Source organism: Tribolium madens, unplaced genomic scaffold, assembly GCF_015345945.1.
Source record: "Tribolium madens isolate multiple individuals breed KSU strain unplaced genomic scaffold, Tmad_KSU_1.1 Scaffold_19;HRSCAF=116;Tcas5.2_LG9, whole genome shotgun sequence".
Classification (NCBI taxonomy): domain Eukaryota; kingdom Metazoa; phylum Arthropoda; class Insecta; order Coleoptera; family Tenebrionidae; genus Tribolium; species Tribolium madens.
Window position 1 is genome coordinate 15,512,407 of NW_025400983.1, and position 22,783 is coordinate 15,535,189.

Consider the following 22,783-nt stretch of genomic DNA (forward strand, 5'->3'; position numbering starts at 1 on the left):
AAATTTGACAATACGTATTTGAATGTCAGTTATCATGACAATAAAGCACAGACTACAGTGAATTTTTGTGAATTCACAGAAATTGGGTGGACGAAATTCACTGTCCATCACTGTACGTAAAGAATGTGATGCAAAATTATTGTGAACATTGTTAAATCTTTTATTTTACGGGTATTATTCAAAATTAAAATGTTCAATAATTAATAACAAATGTACCATGGTTGGCTAAAAAAAATCATACACAGATGACGAAGAACAGATCCGAAAATTATAAATTTGAGTTGTGTAAACATTGCTTTTTTAAAAAAYGTTATGTTTGGATAGARTTGATAGGACGGACTCAGATGTTAAAATCGCTCAAATTTGAYTCTACTGAACATCACCCTCAGCAGCAATTGCCCTTATCGAAATTCCGTCTCTTAAATTTCGTGCTATAGTKTGTTTTTGKGWTTRAGTTAAACCCATTTTATCGTATTGACTAGCACTGCAGACTTTGATTTACAATATTAAAATTTTGGCTGTACGAGTTTTTTATATCCACCACGTATGTTACGCCACTGGCAAGCGATTTAAGCTCCCTTCTCTAAAAGTTCGCGCAGATTTTCGATCCTGCCCATGTACCTCTTAGAAAAACGGACTCTACCTACTATTTTCATTTATTTTGTTTATTTTTAGTTCGGTCCTTGGTGGGACGCAGTATTGCAACCATGTGTGTCAAGTTGACAACACTTTAGTTTTCAAAATTTTGTAATACTGTCAAAACTGATTTTTTTAAGAAATGATGTTAAAGTTTGTCTGAAATCGAAATTGATCGTCCGTGTCTGTCGCATGTTATATTTATTGACATAACACTATGTGGCAGATCATAAATCACAAATATTTTATTGATTAACCCAAAATTAAAAATGCCGTTTCTGAAGGAACGAAAGAAAATCTCCAGGTCACACGAGCTCGAAAATAACTCGAAAAAAAATGGTCTTCGGCATGCAGTGTTCAACATAGTCGGTGATAAATACATCGGAGAGTGGCGGAATGATTTTAAAACAGGTCCGTACTTTTTACTTTTAACTAAATTGGTGTTCAATTTATTCGTAGGAAAGGGTGCGCTGCTAACACGCCATAGGCAATTATACGAAGGTGATTTCGAGGATGGTTTTCGGCACGGTTTCGGAGTTTTGGCTTATTTACACGAAAACAATTTCTTCTTGCTCGAATATCGAGGAAATTGGAGGCGAGGGAAAATGCATGGTTTCGGTTTGAGGAGATACCGAGACGGAGGTGTCTACATAGGGGATTGGAAAAATGGTAAAAGACATGGTTATGGTCTGATGTGGTATCCAGGGGGGGATTTTTACGCGGGAGATTTCGTTAAGGATGTGCGACAAGGATTGGGGATGTTGGTAAGACCGGATACGAGTCGATATGAAGGCAGTTGGTTTGGAGATATGAAACATGGGAAAGGAAGGTTTCTTCATTTGGTTACGGGACAGATGCAGCAAGGGGTTTGGGTCAGAGATGTTTGCGTTTTTTGCACTTTTATCGATATACGATATCGGCAAAGTGGCATCCGGCCAACCAAATATCCGATACATAAGGTGAGTAAACATCTTTAGTATTTTAAATTATTTGAAACACGAGACAGTGGAGCGAAAAAAAATCGTTAATGTTATTTGTAGCTTTTATTGGCAAAATTTTTGTCCCTTTACTAAATAATTGTAAAAAAAAAACATACATATACAAGATCATCAGTATCATTAAATAAATATAAAAAAATGTCAAATGTCAATTTTTTTTTACAGATTTAGAATTTTTTAAACATTTTTTCCATGTTCCTGGTATCTTATCTTACTTGAAAATTTTCTCTGGGGAGCGAATTCTGGCGCACCCTGTCTAGTGAAATACATTTTTAATTTTTTTTACTAAGGTAACTTAGCCAAATAAGGCCCACTTAATTTTTACGATTTTTTATATATTTTTTGAAATATGCAAAGGTTTGGATTTATTATCAAAACTGTAATTTGAACTTTTGTTTAACAATGTGTACCACAAAAATGCCTGGTTTGTTAATTTTTCTACATGTTTTTAACATAAATATAAAATATTACAAAAGGCCTTCTTTAGAACCTCCTAGCCCGAAATAAGGCCCACCATCGACATTAGATAAGGCCCATATTTAAAATTTGAGACAGGATTTTTCATTAATCGTATTAACAGTAAGTTAAGGAAAAAATCTTTAATAAACAAACAAAAACAACATAAAAAATACAAAAAAAGTAAAGAAAGTTCAAAACATGTATTAATATGTAATTAGAAATATTTAATTTCAATATCCAACACGATGACGCATCAGTTTATAACATATTTCACCATTTACAAAAGACATATCTAGGAGTAGGGGAGAGTCGGATAATTGTGCGCAGCGGGTAATTGTGCGCATGCCCTTATTTTCGCAACCACTGATATAATTTCAAATTCCTTATTCAGGCGTTATCTCTTGATAAACCTATTTAATTTCACATATTAGTCAGGTACATCGCTTGACCCTACTTATCTAAAATGGCCGCTTTGTTGTTTTCGGATGTTGTGTTCTAATAGGTGTCTTGCAGAAAATAAGCCGTAAGTATTTCCATTTTTACATATTTTAATAATTGTACACGTTAATACATTGCTTAATGAATCCCTTTAACACCGATATAATATGTTTTAGACAGAAAAAAAGTTTTTCATTGTTTTATATAATTTAAAAATGGATCTTCCACTTTAGGTTAATCGGGCGCACGAGGCACGAGAGTTGAGTCCTTTTCCAAAACCAAGTACAGCTAAACGACAAAATCCCAAGAAACAGAAGTCGGAAATATTAACAGAATCTCCAAACAGAGAAAAATTGGAAACCGCAGCAGCGAAAAAGACACAAAGGCAAAAGAGCTTAGAAAAAAAAGAAGAAAAAAGTAAAAAAAGCACAAATATTGTAAAAGACAATAAAGACAGTAAAGCTAAAAAGAACACAAAAAGAAACCTGAAGAAAGTAGTGAATCTGAAGATATTTCAGAGAGTGAGTTGTATGACGATGACGAGTTGGACGATCTCGAATCTGATGAAAATGAGAGATGCGTTATTTCCGGGGAAGGCAGTATAAAAAACGAGATATGGTCCAAATGTTCGGTTTGTAAAAAATGGGCACATGCACTATGCACGGGAGAAGATACGCCTCAGGGATATGTTTGCGATCTTTGTGACATTTTTTATTTTATTTTTATTTTATCATATCTTTTATATTTCGTTTTTTTTTTTTAATTATAGGTCAAAGTATTTTTGCATTTTTAGATAAATAAGCATATTTTTTCGTTCAATAAATTGAGTTATTGTTTCCGTTTTTAATGCGCACGATTATCCCACCTATGCGCACCATTAGTTTTTTTGCATTTCGTATTTTAAAGTCACAATGTGTATTTTTATGTAAAAGGTGCTACAGAACTGTATTGCCAAACTCTTGAAGAATCTTGACGACAAACCTAGAAATCCAATCTTTTATTATTTCAGAAATATTACAATTTTAGCTTAGGTGCGCACCAATACTCGACTCTCCCCTAACTTGTATGATTGATGATAGATGGTTGGGGGTCCAACGTAGGCTAGATGGTTTTAATTTTCTTCACAATTTAGACGAAAAATTAACGGTGGGCCTTTTTAAGCACCGGGCCTTATTTGGATTAGGTACTTTACACTATAACGTTGGCAAATTATCAAAAACTTAAAAAAAAGTGTTCTAAAGTTTCGCACGTCTAGCACATATCCTCACATAAGCTAGTTTTGCTAGAGCAACTCTTTATCCTATTAAAATCTATCAGGAAAATGGCAATCTCGCAATTTGCATTTTTTTGAGGTCAAATAGTTTTTTTAGGGAAATAAATGAGATATTTTTTTGCTATATTTCCCAATTTGGAATATTTATTGAAAATCATCCACTTTAGACTTATAAGTAGTTTTAATATACCAAACTATTTTATTTTACCTATTATGTTAATGTCACTTTTGTATCAATATGGTCGTGGTAAAAAATAATTTCCTACTTAACTACCGTTTAAAGCACTCTTTCGCTTCGTAGGTTTGTGCTAAATATGCACAAAACGTTTATCGCGGAATATAAATAAAATAATTCAACATATTTAATTTTTTTAACAAATTTAGTCAAACATTTTTAGGATTTTGTTTATCCGAGAAAAATATTTTTTTCGTCGTTTAGTGACAGCCATAAAGGAAATCCGCTGGTAACACCGAAACTGTTGGTGTTAACCTCACATTTTATCTAACAGAAAAAATATCAGCGTCCTGTGATTAACAGTTATCGCGAAAATTTCATAATAGGAAAAGATACGCCTTTTTATATCCATTCATATTTTTATTCTAAACTCCATAGAATTTATCAGTTTTTAGTTTTTTCACCTCCAATCGAGTTACGAGTATACAGGGTGTTCCGTTTTTATTGTTACAAATTTAAACAGGTGATAGGATATTCAATTCTAAGACAAAAGTTTCCTATAAACATGTATCGAAAAATTCTTGGTAAGGGAGCTACACCCCCTGAAAGGGGGCTAATAGGTTTTTGCTAATATTTCAGAAATCATTTAAGATAAAATTACAAAATTTGGTACAGATGATAACCTTTATACACCTAAACGAATTCAAACATCAAATGTCGAAATTTTTAATCAGGGGCGTCCGAAACTGGTGGGGTTTAGGGTAAAAAAATACCCTATCTATTTTGGCTTTAGTTTCTTTAGTTATGCATTGACCAAAATGGTGGTCACTTTGAACAACTCCTTTAGATTTAGGCAAATTCATTTCATTAATGTTATTATTGTTACTGTAATGTAATGTTAATTAGTTGAGGTTGATTAAAAAATATGAATTTTTTGTTTTTATTATTCTATAAATTCTGATTTATTTGAATGTTGTATTGGTGTGTAACATAAATTTTAAATTAATTTTATTCAAAAACAATAAGTCGTATCGACACAAGAGAGACTTTTCTGTGATAAACTATCGAACTTAAGACTTTGTTGCTGAAAGTACCGAGAAACTAAAGTCAAAATAAATAGGGTGTTTTTTACCTTAAACTCCCCCAGTTTCGTACGCCCCTGATTAAAAACTTTGACATTTGATGTTTGAATTCGTTTAGGTGTATAAAGATTATCATCTGTACCAAATTTTGTAATTTTATCTTAAATGGTTTCTGAAATATTAGCAAAAACGTATTAATCCCCTTTCAGGGGGTGTAGCTCCCTTACCAAGAATTTTTCGATACATGTTTATAGGAAACTTTTGTCTTATAATTGAATATCCTATCACCTGCTTAAATTTGTAACAATAAAAACGGAACACCCTGTATAAGCACAAATTTTGTTGTTTGCCAGAGCACTTGGTTTTTTAAAAAGAAAAAACTCACAGTTTCGGAAACGAGTTTTATCACCGAACTATACATTGAGAATGTCGAATAATAAAAGCTGAATAATAAAAGCTTCACTACTATTTATAAGATAAAAATGCTAACTAAGCAACTACAACATATAAAGGGGGCCATTCACTGCATGGTCCATAACTCACACTTTAAAATTTTTAGATTACAACATATTGTTTAATTGGAGCGGATACAAAATTAAATTTTTTTTTTGTGTTTTTTTGCGACCAAAAATGTTTGGGTCCTTTTTTTGGATATACCTATCGACTTTAAATCTCTGTTGTCTTGTATTATGTAGATTTTGACCACTGCCTACGAATGTGTGTTTGTAATATTTCTAATATTGCAATAGTTCCGCTGTAAAGTGTAAAGGTCTGTCAATTCAAAAAAGAAAAATACCAAAATTTAAGTTTTTAAAACTTAAAACACATTTACCTTGGCTTAGCTTATAGCAAAATAAAACTAAAAACAGCCAAAGAATTTACGTGTGATTATTATGAATCGGATGCCGAAAACCCGAAGGCAATCAGAAATCAGAGTTGTAATTTCGGTTAGAGACGTATTTAAGTAAAAAAAAAATAACTTTTCCTTACAGTCAATTACTCACGAAAGTTGACGATATCGTACGAATCGCATAACTTTCCTAACACACGTGTGTGTTATAAACATAGCGTAAGAGGTTGTGCGATTGGCGGAAAGCCCTCGGCGCGTGATTGGCTGTTTGTTGTCCAGTTGCATTGCTTTTGACTTTTATTTTCTTCATCCTGCAAAATTGACGCAAAGATGTATAATTAAAACCACCGACTATTTAAACCGAAATCAACTTAACTTTCATTGAAAATAATGGTGTTTTTTTTGTCGTGAGCCGTGGAAAAAATAGTGTACATAAAACACATAACACGGCTCGTGCATAATACTCCCCACTTGTGCGTTATTTGTCACTTTCCGTGTTCGTTATGTAAGAAACTATTTCTTCATTTCCAGATCCAACTGCTTGATGTAGAAGATCTCTGTGCAACGCAAGAAATGAAAGCACTTCAAGAAATCGTACATTCTTGTCTAAGTCTTCACGAAAGTTTATCCAGTGAAATAAATCAAGTCATGTAGGTATTAATAATAAATGTATTTGTTATCAATAAAAATATAATATTGTAAAAATGCTTAAAAATATAACAGATCACAGTTCTCAATTTCTTAAAAAACTTGCCCCTTATATAAAATATTTACACCCATTTTCATAAATACAAAATTGCAATCAATCGTAATAATTCTACTGTGGCGTCTTGAGAAAACTTCGTACACAGCCATGATTTATAAAATAAGCGAAAAATTAAACAATGTGCACACCTGAAAGTAAATCATTGACGCCATTAACCCTATTGTGCTCAATATCCCCCTGCTCGATCTGCTCTTTGAGCCTTTCAAGCTCCCTAATCCCCGAAACTGTCATTTCATACTTGTGAGCAACAAGCGATCTATAAAAATGTATCGCAAAAGCTAAAAATACAAACAAAATTGGTATAAGAACAACACTAGCCGACCACGCGGCCGTTTTATTAATATCATAAAACTTCACCCAACAAAGAATGGCAATTTCAGCCAGAAACAATAACAAACCAAGCAAAGTTGAGAACGCCCACGCGGTCTCTATATACCAATGGAGTCTCTCGTGGGGTGACTCGTGGACGAGACCGATCGCGTCTAAATTACAAATCGCCTCGATATTTGGTAAAATACAAGTGCTTATCATTAGTGCTAACATATGGACTGCTACTAGCAGTGTTGTAATGATCGCAAATACGACTAGGACTGAGCTTGGAATGGTCATGGGTGTCTGAAGTTGGAGTTCTACCATCGCTACCATCGCAAAACCGGACAACAAAGCTGACGTCTTGCTCGAAGCTTTGAGTTTGGCCCGACTCAGATGGAGTTTCCTCCATGATAAATACTGGGACGAATGGAGGTCGTCGCCGGATTGCGACATTTTACACTGAAAACAAAAGAAAGATGGATAATATCGTTTGTTAATCGGCGATTAATAATTTTGTCAATTCGCGCACTCGCTAAATAAACTTCAACAAGATAAGTCTGTTTAATAAATAATTGCTTGCAATGCTTATGGTGGATTTATGCTTCCATATTTAAGATTTAATTTAATTTAAGATCAATTATGCATTTTCAATGGTAACATTTATACTATCATTTAACATTTAAGCTTTAGTATTTAAGATTTAATTTTTACGGTAAAACTGATAACTGATAAGTAAAACTTTTCTCTAAAATAATAAAAATTAATAGGAAGATGTTGCACTCGTCGAAACTGTTAGAGAATATATTTTATAGATTGTGTGTATCCTTAAATTAAGTACTTTTTAGTTAATTTAGAAGTATAAATTTGAAAATGTAGTAAAATGTCAAATCCGTTAATTCTTAAATTAAACTTAAATGATGAATCTTAAATATGGAAGCATAAATCCACCTTTATTCTTAGATAAACAAAACTGTTTGAGTTAGGATTTTATAGCTAAATCACTGCATTTTGCAATAGTATACAGTATGTCCCCGGATTTAGTTTACAAGATCAATAATTTTTTATCTTTGATTTTACGCCATAACTGTAGAAGAAAAACATTTTTTGCTTTACCTGAAACGAGCAAATCTGTAATTAAAACTCCATTATTCTAACTCAGTAGAAAGAAAAATTCATGTTTCTCTTGATTTTGGACTTTCTCTGCTTTTTAAATCCCGTTACATTGGCGTTTTTATTTTTTTTTTGAAAACGATGTCACTTTGACAAATAAGTTTACGCAAGTTAAATAACAAAAATTTTAGTGAAAGTTAATAATTTTAATAATTAATATATTTTTTGGTGCGCCCCTGAAAAAATTCAAAAATTTTAATTAGGCCAATCGATTCAGCATCCTAAAAAAACCTACGGGGGGCGTGGTTTTGTTTTTCTACTTAAAATATTAACAAAAATAATTAAAGAAAAGCACATTTGAAGGCCCACCTTTACAGGGCGGTAACTTTCTAAGGAAGCTTTTTTGGACCCATGTCCATAGGAACTTTTTTTATATTCTGAGGTATGGAATTACCCCTAGAAGTTTGTGCACGCAATTTCCGGACACCTGTATTCTCTAATTTCATTAAAAATATTGTAACAAGTTCAGTTTTTCCCATTTTCCTATATTTTTATAGAAATTTCTAGGGACAAAAGCAAAGTACAAAGTAACCGAGAATGAGTATTTTAGTTGACAACAGGGGGCCTACCACCGACTCGTGTGAGATTTCTCACTGGTGACTTTTGTCACCAAAATGACGTCATTTTAATGAGAAGTGCTAAAACCCTACTATTGACGCGATGACTTTTCTCACCGGTGACAAAATTCGAATGAAAACGCGTGAGTTTTTTCGAGGGCTTTATTATGAGTGAGATTCACAGAAAACTCGTGAGATTTGACATTTGTAGTAATTTAAATTCAAATGAAGAATTATTGTTGGTTTAAATGAGTAATATATGAATTGTTTAATTAAAAAAAGTGAATATTTAATATTTTTGGTTTATTATCATTAAATTTCAGACAAAATTTGAAGAAAAACGCAGGTAGGTACCCACCACACGCTCTCTTTTTTGATCTTGATGAGACTATTATTCACAGCTATTATTTCTTGCAGACGTTATCCAAATTTTGAAAGTTTACTCTTTACATCGTTTTTCGCCTGTCTTTCGTTCTTCTATTTTTGCGTCGTACGTTTTGTTTAATATAAAATAAGTCCTTTTCAGGACTCCTCCTTGAAAGCTTATTAAAGTTATTCTATAAACCAAATTTTTGAGCACTATATTCTGCAATCAAACTTGTAGTAACTCGTCGCTGCTTGTAGTGCACAAAATGGATGATTTAATGATGCTCAATTTAATTAACGATTTGGACGAGGAAGAAGAAGTAAGATGTGCCATTGAGGCGAGCTGTTGTTGGAGATCCTTTTCGGGAATTGCCGGAAAGACAATTTGTCAAGCTGTTTCGAGTGTCCAAAGACTTATTTAATTTTATTGTAACTGTTGTGGAACCTTATATGCGTCCAAAGAGAAGGCCCAGTGATTCCCAGTGAGTCCATACTCGAGTAATTAAGCCAATAATGTTTTTTTCATTATTTTATTATGTTTGCTTGCGGAAAATTTTCCGGAAATTAATTCTGTCCGAGTCCGCAAAAACTCGACCAGAATTTCTTTCTACTCCTCCGTCACCTTCATAGTATTTGGATTTGGAAAATCAAAAATGGAAAAATTGGGAAAAATGTTTTGTCAAACGCCAAAACCTATGTTGCTAAGTAACGAGCGCGAAAGTGCTACGTTGCAATATCTAACCGTTGACAAAACTCATCGGTGAGATTTCTCATTTTACGCAATGTCAATAGTAGCGAGTGACAAAATGCACGTGAGTTTTGTCACCGGTGAGAAAACTCATCGAAGTCGGTGGTAGGCCCCCATATTTGAAAGAATTTTCTTTTTCTACAATTGCAAAACTGTAATATGAAATGGTTTTTATTGACAAATATTTGACCTAATAGAAACGTTAGTAAAGTTTCTATACAATTTGAATGCAATTTGAAATGTCACATTGAAGCTGTCAATAATGTCAAACTGTTAACAACCGGAAGTGTACTAGAGTGGTATTACATATTTGAAAATAAAACTCAGAATTGCCAACTGAAACCAGTCATTTCTAATCGCAACAAAATTTGTAACTACAGAATCATTTTCGTTAATGTATTTTAAGGTGGCAACCATACGAAAATTCAAACAATCCCAACCTAAATCTTTCCTAAAAATTATTTTCCCAAATAAATATGTGTACACTTGGTTGCAAAAAAATCGAAAAATGTCAAAGCATAAAAATGTCAGATTTTTTATATTTATCCATAGTTTGAATATGGCTTAATTCTAAAAGTTTAAGTTAGAACTGACAGTTAATCTGTAGTACTCACTAATCATTAGGTTTTTACGTAAACAAATTGACAACTAAATTGACAAGGGCAAAACTTGTTTCAATCTAAAGAAAATTGTATATTTTCAGTTTTTATTGCAACTAACTGTTCCCCAGTTTTTGAGGAAGCAAAAAATAATTAACATTAACAACGGAATTAACATAGGGTGGAAAACAAAGATTTTTGTCATTATTGATGTGATTAAATTTGTTCTGAATGACTTTAAAGACACTTTTTGTGTGAATCAGCCTTTAAATTAAAGATGTATTTAGAGTTGTACAACCTACTTGATGCACATTAATATGAAAAAAAAAGTATATAAGTATAAGTAATTTTGAATGTCTAAGGTTGGTTACCACTTGTTGCTGACGGTTGAAGTTTTCTGTCAACTATCAATTGAATTATACATACAAGCTACAAGCTGACAGGTGACTTAACCTAAATTTTGACACTAGTTACAAGATCTTTTGTTTGTCACCAGAAACCAACCTAACCAAATTTATGGCAACCTATTCACGAATATCCCTAAATTTTAGGGAGTAATTTCTTGTTGATACGACAATACCATACCATGGTTCTAACATTCTCACACCAAAATGTTGACTTCATATTTTTTTAAGAAAAAACTAACACTGAATCAAGATAAATTTGAATTATAGGTACAATTATGTAACTTTATTCAACCTTATAAGATGGATTATATTAAATTATGAAAATTAAGTAACACCCAATTTTTCTATTTAATGATTAAACAACCAAAGTACAAGAATTTCAAGTTTGATTAGGATTAGTGATAGTGATTCCAACATGGCACTCACCTGATGGCTCCTCTTGTACAACGTCGTGTCTCCTTTCGCTTTGAACGTTTTGCCTGGATCTAGGCCCCCAGAGGTGCTCCACACAGACATGAGTTACTCCACTCCTGCGAAAAAACAATTCTAATAAACGAAATAAATGCAAATAAACAAACATTTGCCGTATCCTTGGCGGCTTATTCTTTAATCGATCCGAAATGTTTAACTAAGCGACGTATAAATAATTGTTGATAACAATTAGGTCGACCGAAAATCCCATGTTATTTCACCAGATTAAAACTAAATCTCGTTAAATATTTACCATTTTTGTATTTTCAAGTTTCAAGTCCAATTTTAAACACTTTAAAATTAAATTTTCCCAAGTTCCCAACCACTTGCTACTTGTTTTCATAAGAATATTGAAATGCAACCTAACCTCGTTAACGTTAATAAATTTGCAACAGACCGACACAAGAAACGAGTTTTTTTATTCGGGCGAAGTCGGACGACGATCGGTTAAATTGATAGGCTCTTTGAAAAGTTCTATCACAGTATGGTCTTAAATACCATTAGTTAATATTTTCACAAAATTGAAATTTCTCTATTAATTAATTTAAATATATCAGTGCTGTTGTTGCACTTGTTATCAATTTCTTGTTCGTGAGAAAATAGATAAGAAAAGGTACCCTAAACAATTTGCAAGACCTAAAGAAATGTTTATTTTTTTCATTTGTGTAAACAAGGGACAAAAAAAAACATATCAAATGTTTATTTAGTATGTTTTTAGATAAAAAAAAATGGTGAGATAGTATTATTTCAGATAAGGCAGTGTATATTTGGTTGCATATGTTAGTATCGTTTTTCTTTCAATCCAAACTACGGAAAAAAGGATTTCTAATTTGCCGAGCAAAAAATTAAACAGGTTGTATTTATTTACATAAAAAGTAAAATTTAAACATTTTACAAAAACTTATTAAACTTTTATAGCCGCATTTGCTGCCACTAAAATTCAACCCCTCACCCTTTCTGGAAGGGTAGTTAATTAGACCGGGCAATGAACACATTCAAGGTTGCCATAATTCGCATAAAGCTGAAAATTGGTACGAATGTTGGACACCCCATTATAAAAGAAATGTGAAAAGCCCGCATCGATCCCACATCTGCAAAAAAACTTATTCAAGGCCAAACGTTGCGAAAATGGGATTTCTTCATTTTTCAGCCAAACGGTAAGTTTTATCATAAAAATACATTAGACAAAAATTGTAGAGCAAAATGTTCCGATACTTTTTTTCCTAAGAGTAATCATTTCTGAGATATAGCGATTTAAAAAGTTATGTTCTTCATAATATGCACACGTTTCCACGCCATCTGTGAGGTAGTATACTTGGCGCGTTTTTTTAACGTGGTTTCCTCGGTAGGCCTATTTCACGATTTATTGAAGTTCTGTTTAATTAAGAAATATTGTAACAAATGACAAATGGTACTATTGGGGATGATAAAAGCGATGTAAATTATGAGTAATATAGAGGAAAATTATTCGTCTGATTTATAGTTATCTGATGGTACTTCAAGTGTACTGTCTTCTTCGTCTTCTTCTTTTCTTTCTTCTTCTTCTTCTTCTTCTTCTTCTTCTTCTTCTTCTTCTTCTTCATCTTACTGCGGGGTACAAGTAAATTGTTCTAAGAGCGATGACTTAGTTTTTTACGCTTCTTGAAAATTCCTTTTTGTTTATTTGAAGACTTCTTTTTGTTCGTCAATTTTTTAATTCTGGGATACTAAAAACCGTTAAAAAACTAAAATTTTGCAAAAGCATACTACCCTTCCGAGAAGGATGTAAGGTTGAGTGGTGGTGGCAGCAGGTGCGGCTGATAGTTCTTAAGACATGTGTGAAATATTGTCAATATAAAAAAATAGCGCTTAAAATCGTTGAAAATCTAAAATCTTGTAAGAGGAAAGTACCCTTCCCAAAAGGGTGAAAAATTCATGGGTGGTGGCAGCAAGTGCGGCCAACAGTCCTTAAGCTATGTGTAAAATATTGCCAATAAAAAAATATTTAGCACTTAAAATCGTTGAAAAACTAAAATTTTGTAAGAGTAAACTACCCTTCCCGAAAGGGTGAGAAATTCAGGGGTGGTGGCAGCAAATGCGGCTACAAAAGTCCAATAAGTTTACGTAAAATGTTTAAGTTTTATTTTCTATATTAGAAATTACAACCTGTTTAATTATTTGGTCAAGAAAGTAGGCAGACCCCAAACAAATCTATAATTAAGCAAAATCGACATTAACATTAAAATCTACATAGATGGGAAATAAAAAAAAAACAGGGCTTTTCGTTTAAAAAACATTACTTACTTAATTGTTATTTAACTTAATTGTCATTAGTTGAAATAATATTTGTCAAAGATTTCAAAATTTAATTTTTCAAATGGTCATATTTAAAATTTTGACGTATTTTGTTGACATCGTCACTGCTATTGATCAGTTGCTGATTTTCTCCCATTATATTTTGGAGCAACCTGTCATGGAGGTACAGTTGCGGAATTAAAATTTCGGGCAGTATTGTCATTTTCATAATGTAAACTCTAAACCTTTACATTAATGACCTCATTTTTTAGTCTTGTCATGTTTATGTCATTTTGATTTATTTACTTTCAAAAATAGTGATTTGTGGCATAATAACGGGCAGGCAGCAGATCAAAGCAATGATTTAATTACACTTAGTTCAATTAATAAATTTCCTAAGACATTTAATAACCAATTTTAACAACAAAAAAATAAGTCTAATAGTCAAATGTCAGTCATGATGACAGTAAAAGGTAGTTAACAGTGAACTCTTTAAAGTGACGATGTCAACTTTAAACAAATTTTAATTCCGCAACTGTACTATATTAACTAATACCAGGCCCATGCAACCTGTATACTTGAAAATCTCATTTTGATGAACAGTCTTTTATCGGTTAATAATAATAATATAATGGAACAATTATTTGAGCCACACTGTATACATATAAAAATTTATTTCGAAAGTTGCGAATGTTAAACTTCTAATTATTTCATTTGGCGACGTTTGCGTGCTCTGGACTTTATAAATAGATGAAATTTATTTCGTTATGTCTCGCTATTTTAATTATTTGTATAAGAATGATGCACGATTCAGAGCCAATTAAATTTTTGCAAGATTTTTTTGGCATTGTCATCGAGTTTGTGACGGCTAGAATACGTTTTCCTATTTTTATATCAACGACAAATTTACAAAAGTTCTCTAATGCTTCTAGTTCTTTATTGCTATGCAAATTTTAAACTTCTTAAAAATGTATACAAAAAAAATCAAAGGAGTCTATAATATAAACTAACATTCTTGCAAATACATATTTACAATTTACATTTTTCAGATTCGAAAGAAGTTTGTTTAGCATTTAAAATAAGAATGCAACAATTTGTTACGAGTCTCGCATTGTATAAAGTTAATAATGATACTATTAAAATTATATGTTATTAACTATAATGTCCAAAGCAATTACGCAAGATGAGTCGAAAAATTACTTTATATTCAGATATTATGACATTTCAATTGCGCAAGATGCAGGTTCTGTAAGAAAAGTATACAGAGTGTCCCAAATATCAAACATCAAATTCTTAGTTTTTGTGCAATGGATTTTTAAAATCGGTGTGCTCGTCAGTGTGTTTCTGTCAAAGAAATCAATAAAACATCAACATTGAAAACTACATCAACAAATGCGAAAGTGAAATTTCTGAAACATCCTATGCGTATACCTAATAATAAGGTGATTTGGGGTAGGTTTTTGCTCTGACTTTTGCATAACTTTTTTTTGGGTTGGTTGATGGAAATAAATAAATACATAAAATCACCCTGTATATCAAGAGTAAGATTTTGTTAGATGTTATCAGAAAAGTGTTATCGACAAAACTCATTCGTTTATGGTCTCATTGTATAATACACTCATAAAACTCATTTTTTATCTGAAATTTATACAATGCTATATTATTTTTAAATAGTAGTTTTTTAATGGTTATGTTAATTTTATGGCATTATTAGAAATGAACATTAACGAGGGTTTGTTTTTAATACGACTCATATTTTAAATTTTAGCTTGGCATGAAATGGTAGGTATATTACAACAGAGAAAGAAAATAAGAAAATATCTCATTTTATTACTTCGACGACTTAAACAGAGCGCGAGGGTGTAATGTAATTTCCATTAAAGTTTGTATGATATTTTTTTTAAAAAACACATTTTGTTTAAATAATAATTAAATATCTGTGTGGTGTAAATAATAGTTATTTATTCGACGAGTGTGAGTGTAAATCGGTTTATTTGACCGAGTGGATTTTTAAACCACGAGTGTACAAGTGGTTTACCATCCACGAGGTGGAATAAGGCGTCGGATTTACACTCAAACAAGTTAAATACAACATTTTATTCTTCGAATTAGACTCAACAAGGCTTAAACGTGCTTTAAATCTGTTAAAAATAATTTGACGTTTCATATTGAGAAATGCCAAAAAGTTGTCAAAACCTTCTTACACGGGAGAAAAACCATAAATTTTGACAGTGTCGAAGAATAAATTGCGTTTTTAAAATTTGTTGACTGCGTAAGCTTGATAATCGTACATAAATTATCTCCTGACCAAGGGATGTAATAATGTATTTACCGACCTTAGGATTCGACTTATTACTACAGTGATTGTAAATAATAGTATATTACATACCAAGTACGGGAGAGCTTTAATATTATTATCGTATCAACAAGAAATTACTCCCTAGAATTTAGGGATATTCGTGAATAGGTTAGGTTGGTTTGTGGTGACAAACAAAAGATATCGTAACTAGTGCCAAAAATTTAGGTTAAGTCACCTGTCAGCTTGTGTAGATAACCCAATTGCTAGTTGACAGCAGGTTGACAGAAAATGTCAACCGTCAACAACAAGTTACCCCTAGGCATTCAAAATTACTTCTGAAAATTCTAGTTACAAACAACATGAAAAACGTAAATTTCCTAAAAATTCAAATCCTAGGTGGTAATTTCTTGTTGACAAATCCGTATAACATTATAGTCGGGCGAAATTCGAGATGAGTTAAAAGGTGAAGCTGAAATGAAGTCTTTCATCGAGGTTTCTTACTATAATTCGCAGTCATTCAATGTTAAAAATAACAATTTACTATAAATTTTGAGAAATAAATATCCTGATGTAATATAAGTTAAGTGGGGCATGACAATAGAAAAATTATATAATAACTGTCAAAATGACAATTCCAAAAAATGACTCTTAAAACTTTTTTTTTAGTTTGTTTCTGAATAGTATAAATATTGTATGGCCGTTGGCTTACTTACTTGTTTTATAGCAATATCGGTAATAGTAAATCTTGTCTGACTGCAGGTCTAGACCAGCGGGTCAGTGGAGTGTAAAAATTGTTGAAATTATTTGTAAGAAGCTTATGTCTTGAATAATTGTCTGCCAAATGATTTCTTCTTCTTTTTCCGGGTCAAATTTTATTGTATTTCGGAAATTATTAATACAAATTAAAATAATTAAGAAATATCGTCACAAATCACATACTTAAACTATGTATAAACAAAGTTGCTCGGCTGTAGAGTAAGAACGTTTCTGCAATAATAGTTCTTTCACTCTAGATTTAAAAGTTGTGAAAACCGCTTCAGACTGCAGATTCTCAGGTAGACTATTATAAAATTTACAACAATTATGTATAAAAAATAAATAGTAAAAAACGTTGAGTTCTATACTTTTTATTCACCTGGTAATGTAAAGACCATACACAGTCAAGATTTTTAATATAATACATACTTACTTATAATCTTATTTTATCTTTTTCGGAGTAGGTATGTAATTTCCCGACTTTTCAGTAATTATGTATAGGTAGTCCCCAGCTGTTGTTATGTCATAGATAGATTATAATATGACTGCGAATAAAACAGTAAACATAGTATACAGGGACATTTTTTTATTAGTATACATAGCCCTATGTATATATTTAAAAAAAAAACTGGTCAATTTCATAGGGTAGGCGACCAACATTTCAAGCTTTTAGAGGGTACTTGATATTAAAATATTCAAAACTGAAATTTTGTGTCAATGCAGGCTGTTCTTACTGTTCTTAGTCCTCAACTCCTCACACTCCTTAAACTATTTCCCCCTTGATACCACACAAACAATTCAATATAATCTTTTTTGATGCTCTTTAAGTTTCAAGACTGACAATTGACAAACTTGACACAAAATTTTAGTTTTGAATATTTTAATATCTAGTACACTCTAAAAGCTTGAAATGTTGGTCGCCTACCCTATGAAATTGACCTGATTTTTTTAACCGTATACATAGAGCTATGTATACTAATAAAAAAATGTCCCTGTATGTAGCAAGTTGAGCTTTTTGTATTTTGTGTTGCATAGGTAACATTAAATATTTGTAGGAACTTTACGGTGAATAACATTGTATTGTAAATTGTTCAACAATACTAATTAAAAACAATTTAAAGAATATTATTTTTATACTAATTGCGCCGGATGAATAAAAACATTTCAGATAGGAAGACCATACAAATATTCATAGGATAATACCACAAAACAAAATTTTAAATAAATACAAAAATTATGTTGTAATTTTATATTACGCAATAGGAAAAAAATAGTGGTGCATTTTTCATCAGTAACATTGACTGTTTAAACATTTTCAAAATATGAAAATTTATTTTTACAAATATGGTAATTTAATATGACAAAAAACGTTGTACTACGTAAAAAGTGCTGTTAAAAGTCATAACGACCGCGGAAGGATTAAGGCCCTTCTTCGTCGGGCCTCAAACAACCCCCTTGGCCTTCTTAACTATTAATTTTTGGTTATGTTTACTCCATTTCGTTGACATTGTCAGTGTCAACTATCGGATGCTGATTTTCTTGTGTAGGGATTTAGAGATTTATCTACTTTAAAAAATTCCCAATGCAAGACAAATATTTTTATTTGAAACTTTAAGACAATTCGTTTTGAGATTTTTCTTTAGGAACAAACATCGAGATATTTATATCTATCTGTATGTTTAAAAAGAGACCTGTATTTAAAATAAAAAATAAAAATTTAGTTGAGTCAAAAAGTTTTTTCCAATTTGTATACAACATGCTTATTTTTGTTTAAAAGTGTTGGTTTATTGGTTTCTTTTTGGAATAACACTGTAATGTTATTACTTGTGGACCATACTGTATATTGTGATCGTGAAAACTTGTTAAAGTGATCTATAATGAATTAAATTTCTTCCATAAAACAATACTTCCGGTTCCTCAACCACTCAATTAACCTTAACCGGAACTCGAACCTGATTTGTTGTTGTGCTCATAAAATAATATACTCATTTCACGGCCCTGGAACTGTTTTTATTACGTTTTTTTTTCAATACCGTAAGTAATAATGGGTTAAATCCGTCATAATTCATATCTCTTACAATCCGGCTTTTTGAAACACCGCTAAATTATGCAATGACTAAAATCTCGTTACAAATTCCACTAGTGATCACTTTGGAATGAAAAATAGTTTGCTTTGGCGCGTGCAAATCTAAAAAAAGCTAATTCGGTGGCTCGCTAATTTAGAATAGTAACTTTTCCGCGACTTAATTGCAACCACTTACCAATTTTTAATGCTGGAAATGTAAACAAATTACTGGTGAAGCAAATAACGTTTAAAAAAAGACAACTTAAACATTGCGAACGAACGCATGGGGCCGTACATACAACTGACCACAATACGACTTCTCCCACCAAGACGTAATAGAGAAGTTGGGTCGCCTACGGCGACGGTGTCCACTAGTCTACTACTACTCCGCTATGTGGACTAGGCTCACATTTGGCTGGTGGAACGAATTTGGAGAAATTCCTTGTGGAATATTTGTGTGTGGGCTGTTTCAATGCCGATTGATATCAAACAATAAAAATAGCAAATAATTATTATTAAATAAGTTAAGTTAAAACCTGAAAAATTAGCATTTCGTTTCGAGTAAGTCATCAGTGAAAAATATTCAGTTGTAAATACACTTAATTTTTTGTAGTTGGCCTCCATTCATATAGGGCTTTCATTTTAAAAGGAGCCAGTCTCAATAACTTTTGACATTGAGTAAATACAGAGTGTCCCAGAGCTCCGTATTTCTTCGATTACTTTGACAGCAAAGAAGATAACGAAATGCGGTTTTTGTGAACGATAGACATTCATTTTTTCTATGGTCCAAAAATATTTTCGGCATTATAGGGTAGCACAACAAAGTTATATTTTTTCTTATGGAACACCCGGTATATTATGCGCTTATTTGAAAGAGTTTTTAATTTTAAGAATATCCATATTAGGTTTTATCGGTCTATCATGGACCGTTTATGGTCAATTTTATGGAAAAAAGTACCATTTTTTAAAAATCACAACGGTTTTGCTAGAAAGAAAAAGTGAATAAAAACAATTGCAACCATTTTTACTGAGTCTGGTCCTAAATTATTATGGTAGAAATTCAATCAATCTTTTGCAACTACTGCAGAGTGTTGACATTCGCAAAATATCAATTATCATGATTTTTTCAAATGAAACAGCCCTGTATGTTATTACTTTATCGCGTAGAGCTTTCAATAAGCTTTCTAAAAAACATAGGGTTTGGAGGTCAAAACCTTATCTGTTTCATTGTACAACTATTTAAACAAACGAAATTTTAAATTATTATATTTAACGTTAAAAATCAAGTAGGTTTGTGATCTAAAAAAAATTAGATAATTTTTTAAAGTTACGTTATCACCAAACATCAATTAAGAAAACAGGTTGTTTATTGAAATACTGAGTAAAACTCAAGAAACGCTAATTGAAATATGAATTCAATGATAGACATTAATTATAAAAATTTCAAAATTTAATTAACTCTATAGCAAATATTCAAATATTATTATATGCCATTCCTCGTCAGACAGACGTCTAGTCTATCCATAAAAAAAAAGTTTGATTGCCCTCAACATTTCAACAGAGATGTCATTAAAGGCTTCAATTATTCTTTCCTTCATGTCATTTGGAGTGGTGGGTCTTGTTCCATACCCCTTCTCTTCAACACACATAAAAAGAAATCAATTGTAGTCAAATCTGGAGATCGCGGTGGCCAGACAATAGTTCTCCCCTCTCAATCTATCGATTAGAAAATATGTTGCTAAAAATTCTACATTCTCTAACAAACTTGATTGATGTATGGTGATAACGTAATTTAAAAAAAATAACTTTTAACTTTTTTACAAGAGGAAGTAACACAAACCTACTTGATTTTTAAGGCTAAATAGAATAAGTTAAAATTTTGTAGGTTTAAGAAGGTGTACAATAAAACAGGTAAAGTTTAGACATCCAAATCCTAGGTTTTTTTAATAGTATATTAAAGAACAAGTTTTATAAGGGTTGATTTGGCGCACGAATCCCAAGTTAGAAAACGAGCCGTAGGCGAGTTTTCTATGGGATGAGTGCGCCAATGCCATATTAAAACGAGTATTTTATGCTATTTTTTCTAATTTGCGCACCTTTTTTTCTTATTTTAATTAAAAAAAATATATTTGTCGTCTAGAGAATTTTGTGTTAGTTGGTATCGGTTGGTAACTCTCGGCGCCCACCTGATTTTTTGAATAATTTCTGCCGTCTGTTATTAAAAATAGAATTTACAAATTATTAGTTATTAGTGTTACAACATAATAATAAAAAATAAAATATGAGCCAACAGAATTTAGTTTGCACTCCACCCGAAATTCACGAAATTGCCGAAGCAACAACGCAAAATTTGTTGCCTGACAAGTCAAAAGCGGCATCCAAAAACTAAATAACCCTAAATTCATTAAAGCACGGTGTGCTTTTATAGATAGCCATAAACGACTCCTACTGAGAGACGTTAATAAAGGTATTATAAACGCAAATTAGAAAAAAGGTTATTAAAAGCTCTACACGATAAAGTAATAACATACAGGCTGTTTCGTTTAAAAAAATCAAGTTACTTGATATTTTGCGAATGTCAACACTCTGCAGTAGTTGCAAAAGATTGATCGAACTTCAACCATAATAATTTAGAACCAGATCAGTAAAAATGGTTGCAATTGTTTTTATTCACTTTTTTTTTCTAACAAAGCCGTTGTGATTTTTCAAAAATGGAACTTTTTTTTAAATAAAATTGCCCATAAATGATAAACAGTTTATGATAGACCCATAAAACCTATATAGATATTCTTAGAATTAAAAACTCTTTCAATAAACCGCATAATATACCGGGTGTTCCACAAGAAAAAAAAAATAACTTTGTTGCGCCACCCTATATAGGAATTACCTATAATGACGAAAATAATTTTGGACCATAGAAAAAATAAATGTTTATCGTCCAAAAGAAACCGCATTTCGTTATCTTCTTTACTGTAAGAGTTATCGAAGGCTCTGGGATAGCCTGTATACAGGGTGCGCCAGAACACGAGCCCCAGAGAAAATTTTCAAGTAAGGTAAGACACCAGGAACATGAAAAAAATGTTTAAAAAATTTTATCTGTCAAAAAATTTTGACATTCACTTTTTGACATTTGACATTTTTTTTTATATATATTTAATGATAGTAATGATCTTGTATATGTTTTTTTACGATTATTTAGTAAAGGGACAAAAAGTTTCCCAATAAAAGCCACAAATAACATTGAACAGAGTTAATTTTTTTTAACATTTTTTCCATGTTCCTGGTATCTCACCTTATATCGCATTTTTCTCTGAGAAGCGAGTTCTGGTGCATCCTGTATAACAATAAAAAAACTTGAAAAACAAAAATGTTAAACTTTTTTTAGTAATACGCGCTATTAGTGTGACGTTAGTGAGGTACATGACTGTACCTTTGAGGCTACACTAATAATAATAAACATACCTTGTTACCAATGCTTTTCTTATGGAAGTAAAAAAACTTTATTTCTTGAATCCTGGACGTATAGGGAGATTATGTTTCCAAGGAAATAGTTGCTATGAAAAATGTGTGTCGTTTCGTAATGGTTTTAACAATTGTTGTCAACATTTCTGTAAGTTAATCTGTTCTAACCTCACTTTTGGTGTACTTCAAAGTATGTTTACAGAGTTGCTAGAATGTTGCAAACGACAGGTATCAAATGGAGTGGATAGGTCGTACTAAAACGGCAACACTGTATGTTTAGCTTCAGTACAGTCTCGTCTGTGACGTCACGACTAATAACGCGTATTACGCAAATAATGCATGCGATTATTAAAGGTAAAAACTGGCTACGCCACTGCATTGTACAGTCGAACAAAAAGAAAATGACGCCTCAATAAACCAGCCCCTGCTGGTGTCAATGTCATCATTAATGCATAATTCTTTTTCAAAAAATGGTTTGTTAAATTTTTTATTAATAAAATTACCTTTTTATTTAACTTGTCAATGCAAAATAAATGACAATTTAATCCGAATTAGTTTAATAATTGTGAACTAAATTTTCATTTTGCATTCTGTAAACCGACTCCTAAAAGAATTTATCT

At 31.7% G+C, this 22,783-nt stretch overlaps 2 protein-coding genes across 4 annotated transcripts; one reads left to right on the plus strand and one right to left on the minus strand.

The window, feature by feature from the left end:
• Positions 1–704: 704 nt before the first annotated feature.
• On the plus strand, positions 705–6,644 carry LOC123015571 (MORN repeat-containing protein 3-like). Its single transcript, XM_044415363.1, has 3 exons — positions 705–1,047; positions 1,096–1,595; positions 6,443–6,644. Exons 1-3 carry the CDS (start codon positions 906–908, stop codon positions 6,563–6,565), a joined length of 765 nt encoding a protein of 254 aa, XP_044271298.1. The 5' UTR covers positions 705–905; the 3' UTR covers positions 6,566–6,644.
• LOC123015572 (calcium release-activated calcium channel protein 1-like) lies at positions 6,584–19,018 on the minus strand. 3 transcript variants are annotated; one of them, XM_044415365.1, is made up of 3 exons: positions 18,898–19,018; positions 11,263–11,366; positions 6,584–7,448 (listed from the first exon to the last, which is right to left on the minus strand). In XM_044415365.1, the coding sequence occupies exons 2-3, from the start codon at positions 11,350–11,352 to the stop codon at positions 6,789–6,791; spliced, it is 750 nt and encodes a 249-aa protein (XP_044271300.1). In that variant the 5' UTR covers positions 11,353–11,366; positions 18,898–19,018; the 3' UTR covers positions 6,584–6,788. The 3 variants fall into 3 exon arrangements, with proteins under 3 accessions (XP_044271300.1, XP_044271299.1, XP_044271301.1); XM_044415364.1 differs by lacking the exon at positions 18,898–19,018 and adding an exon at positions 11,561–11,721; XM_044415366.1 differs by lacking the exon at positions 18,898–19,018 and adding an exon at positions 11,415–11,548.
• Between the last annotated feature and the right edge of the window lie 3,765 nt (positions 19,019–22,783).

What these genes read in the sequence shown, in the direction of transcription:
- LOC123015571 (XM_044415363.1), top strand. Translation starts at nt 906, where the DNA reads ATGCCGTTTCTGAAGGAACGAAAGAAAATCTCCAGGTCACACGAGCTC. An exon ending in GCGGAATGATTTTAAAACAG is followed by an intron (nt 1,048 to 1,095) that starts GTCCGTACTTTT and finishes ATTTATTCGTAG; the next exon opens with GAAAGGGTGCGCTGCTAACA. An exon ending in CCAAATATCCGATACATAAG is followed by an intron (nt 1,596 to 6,442) that starts GTGAGTAAACAT and finishes CTTCATTTCCAG; the next exon opens with ATCCAACTGCTTGATGTAGA.
- LOC123015572 (XM_044415365.1), bottom strand. Translation starts at nt 11,352, where the DNA reads ATGTCTGTGTGGAGCACCTCTGGGGGCCTAGATCCAGGCAAAACGTTC. An exon ending in TGTACAAGAGGAGCCATCAG is followed by an intron (nt 7,449 to 11,262) that starts GTGAGTGCCATG and finishes TTTTGTTTTCAG; the next exon opens with TGTAAAATGTCGCAATCCGG.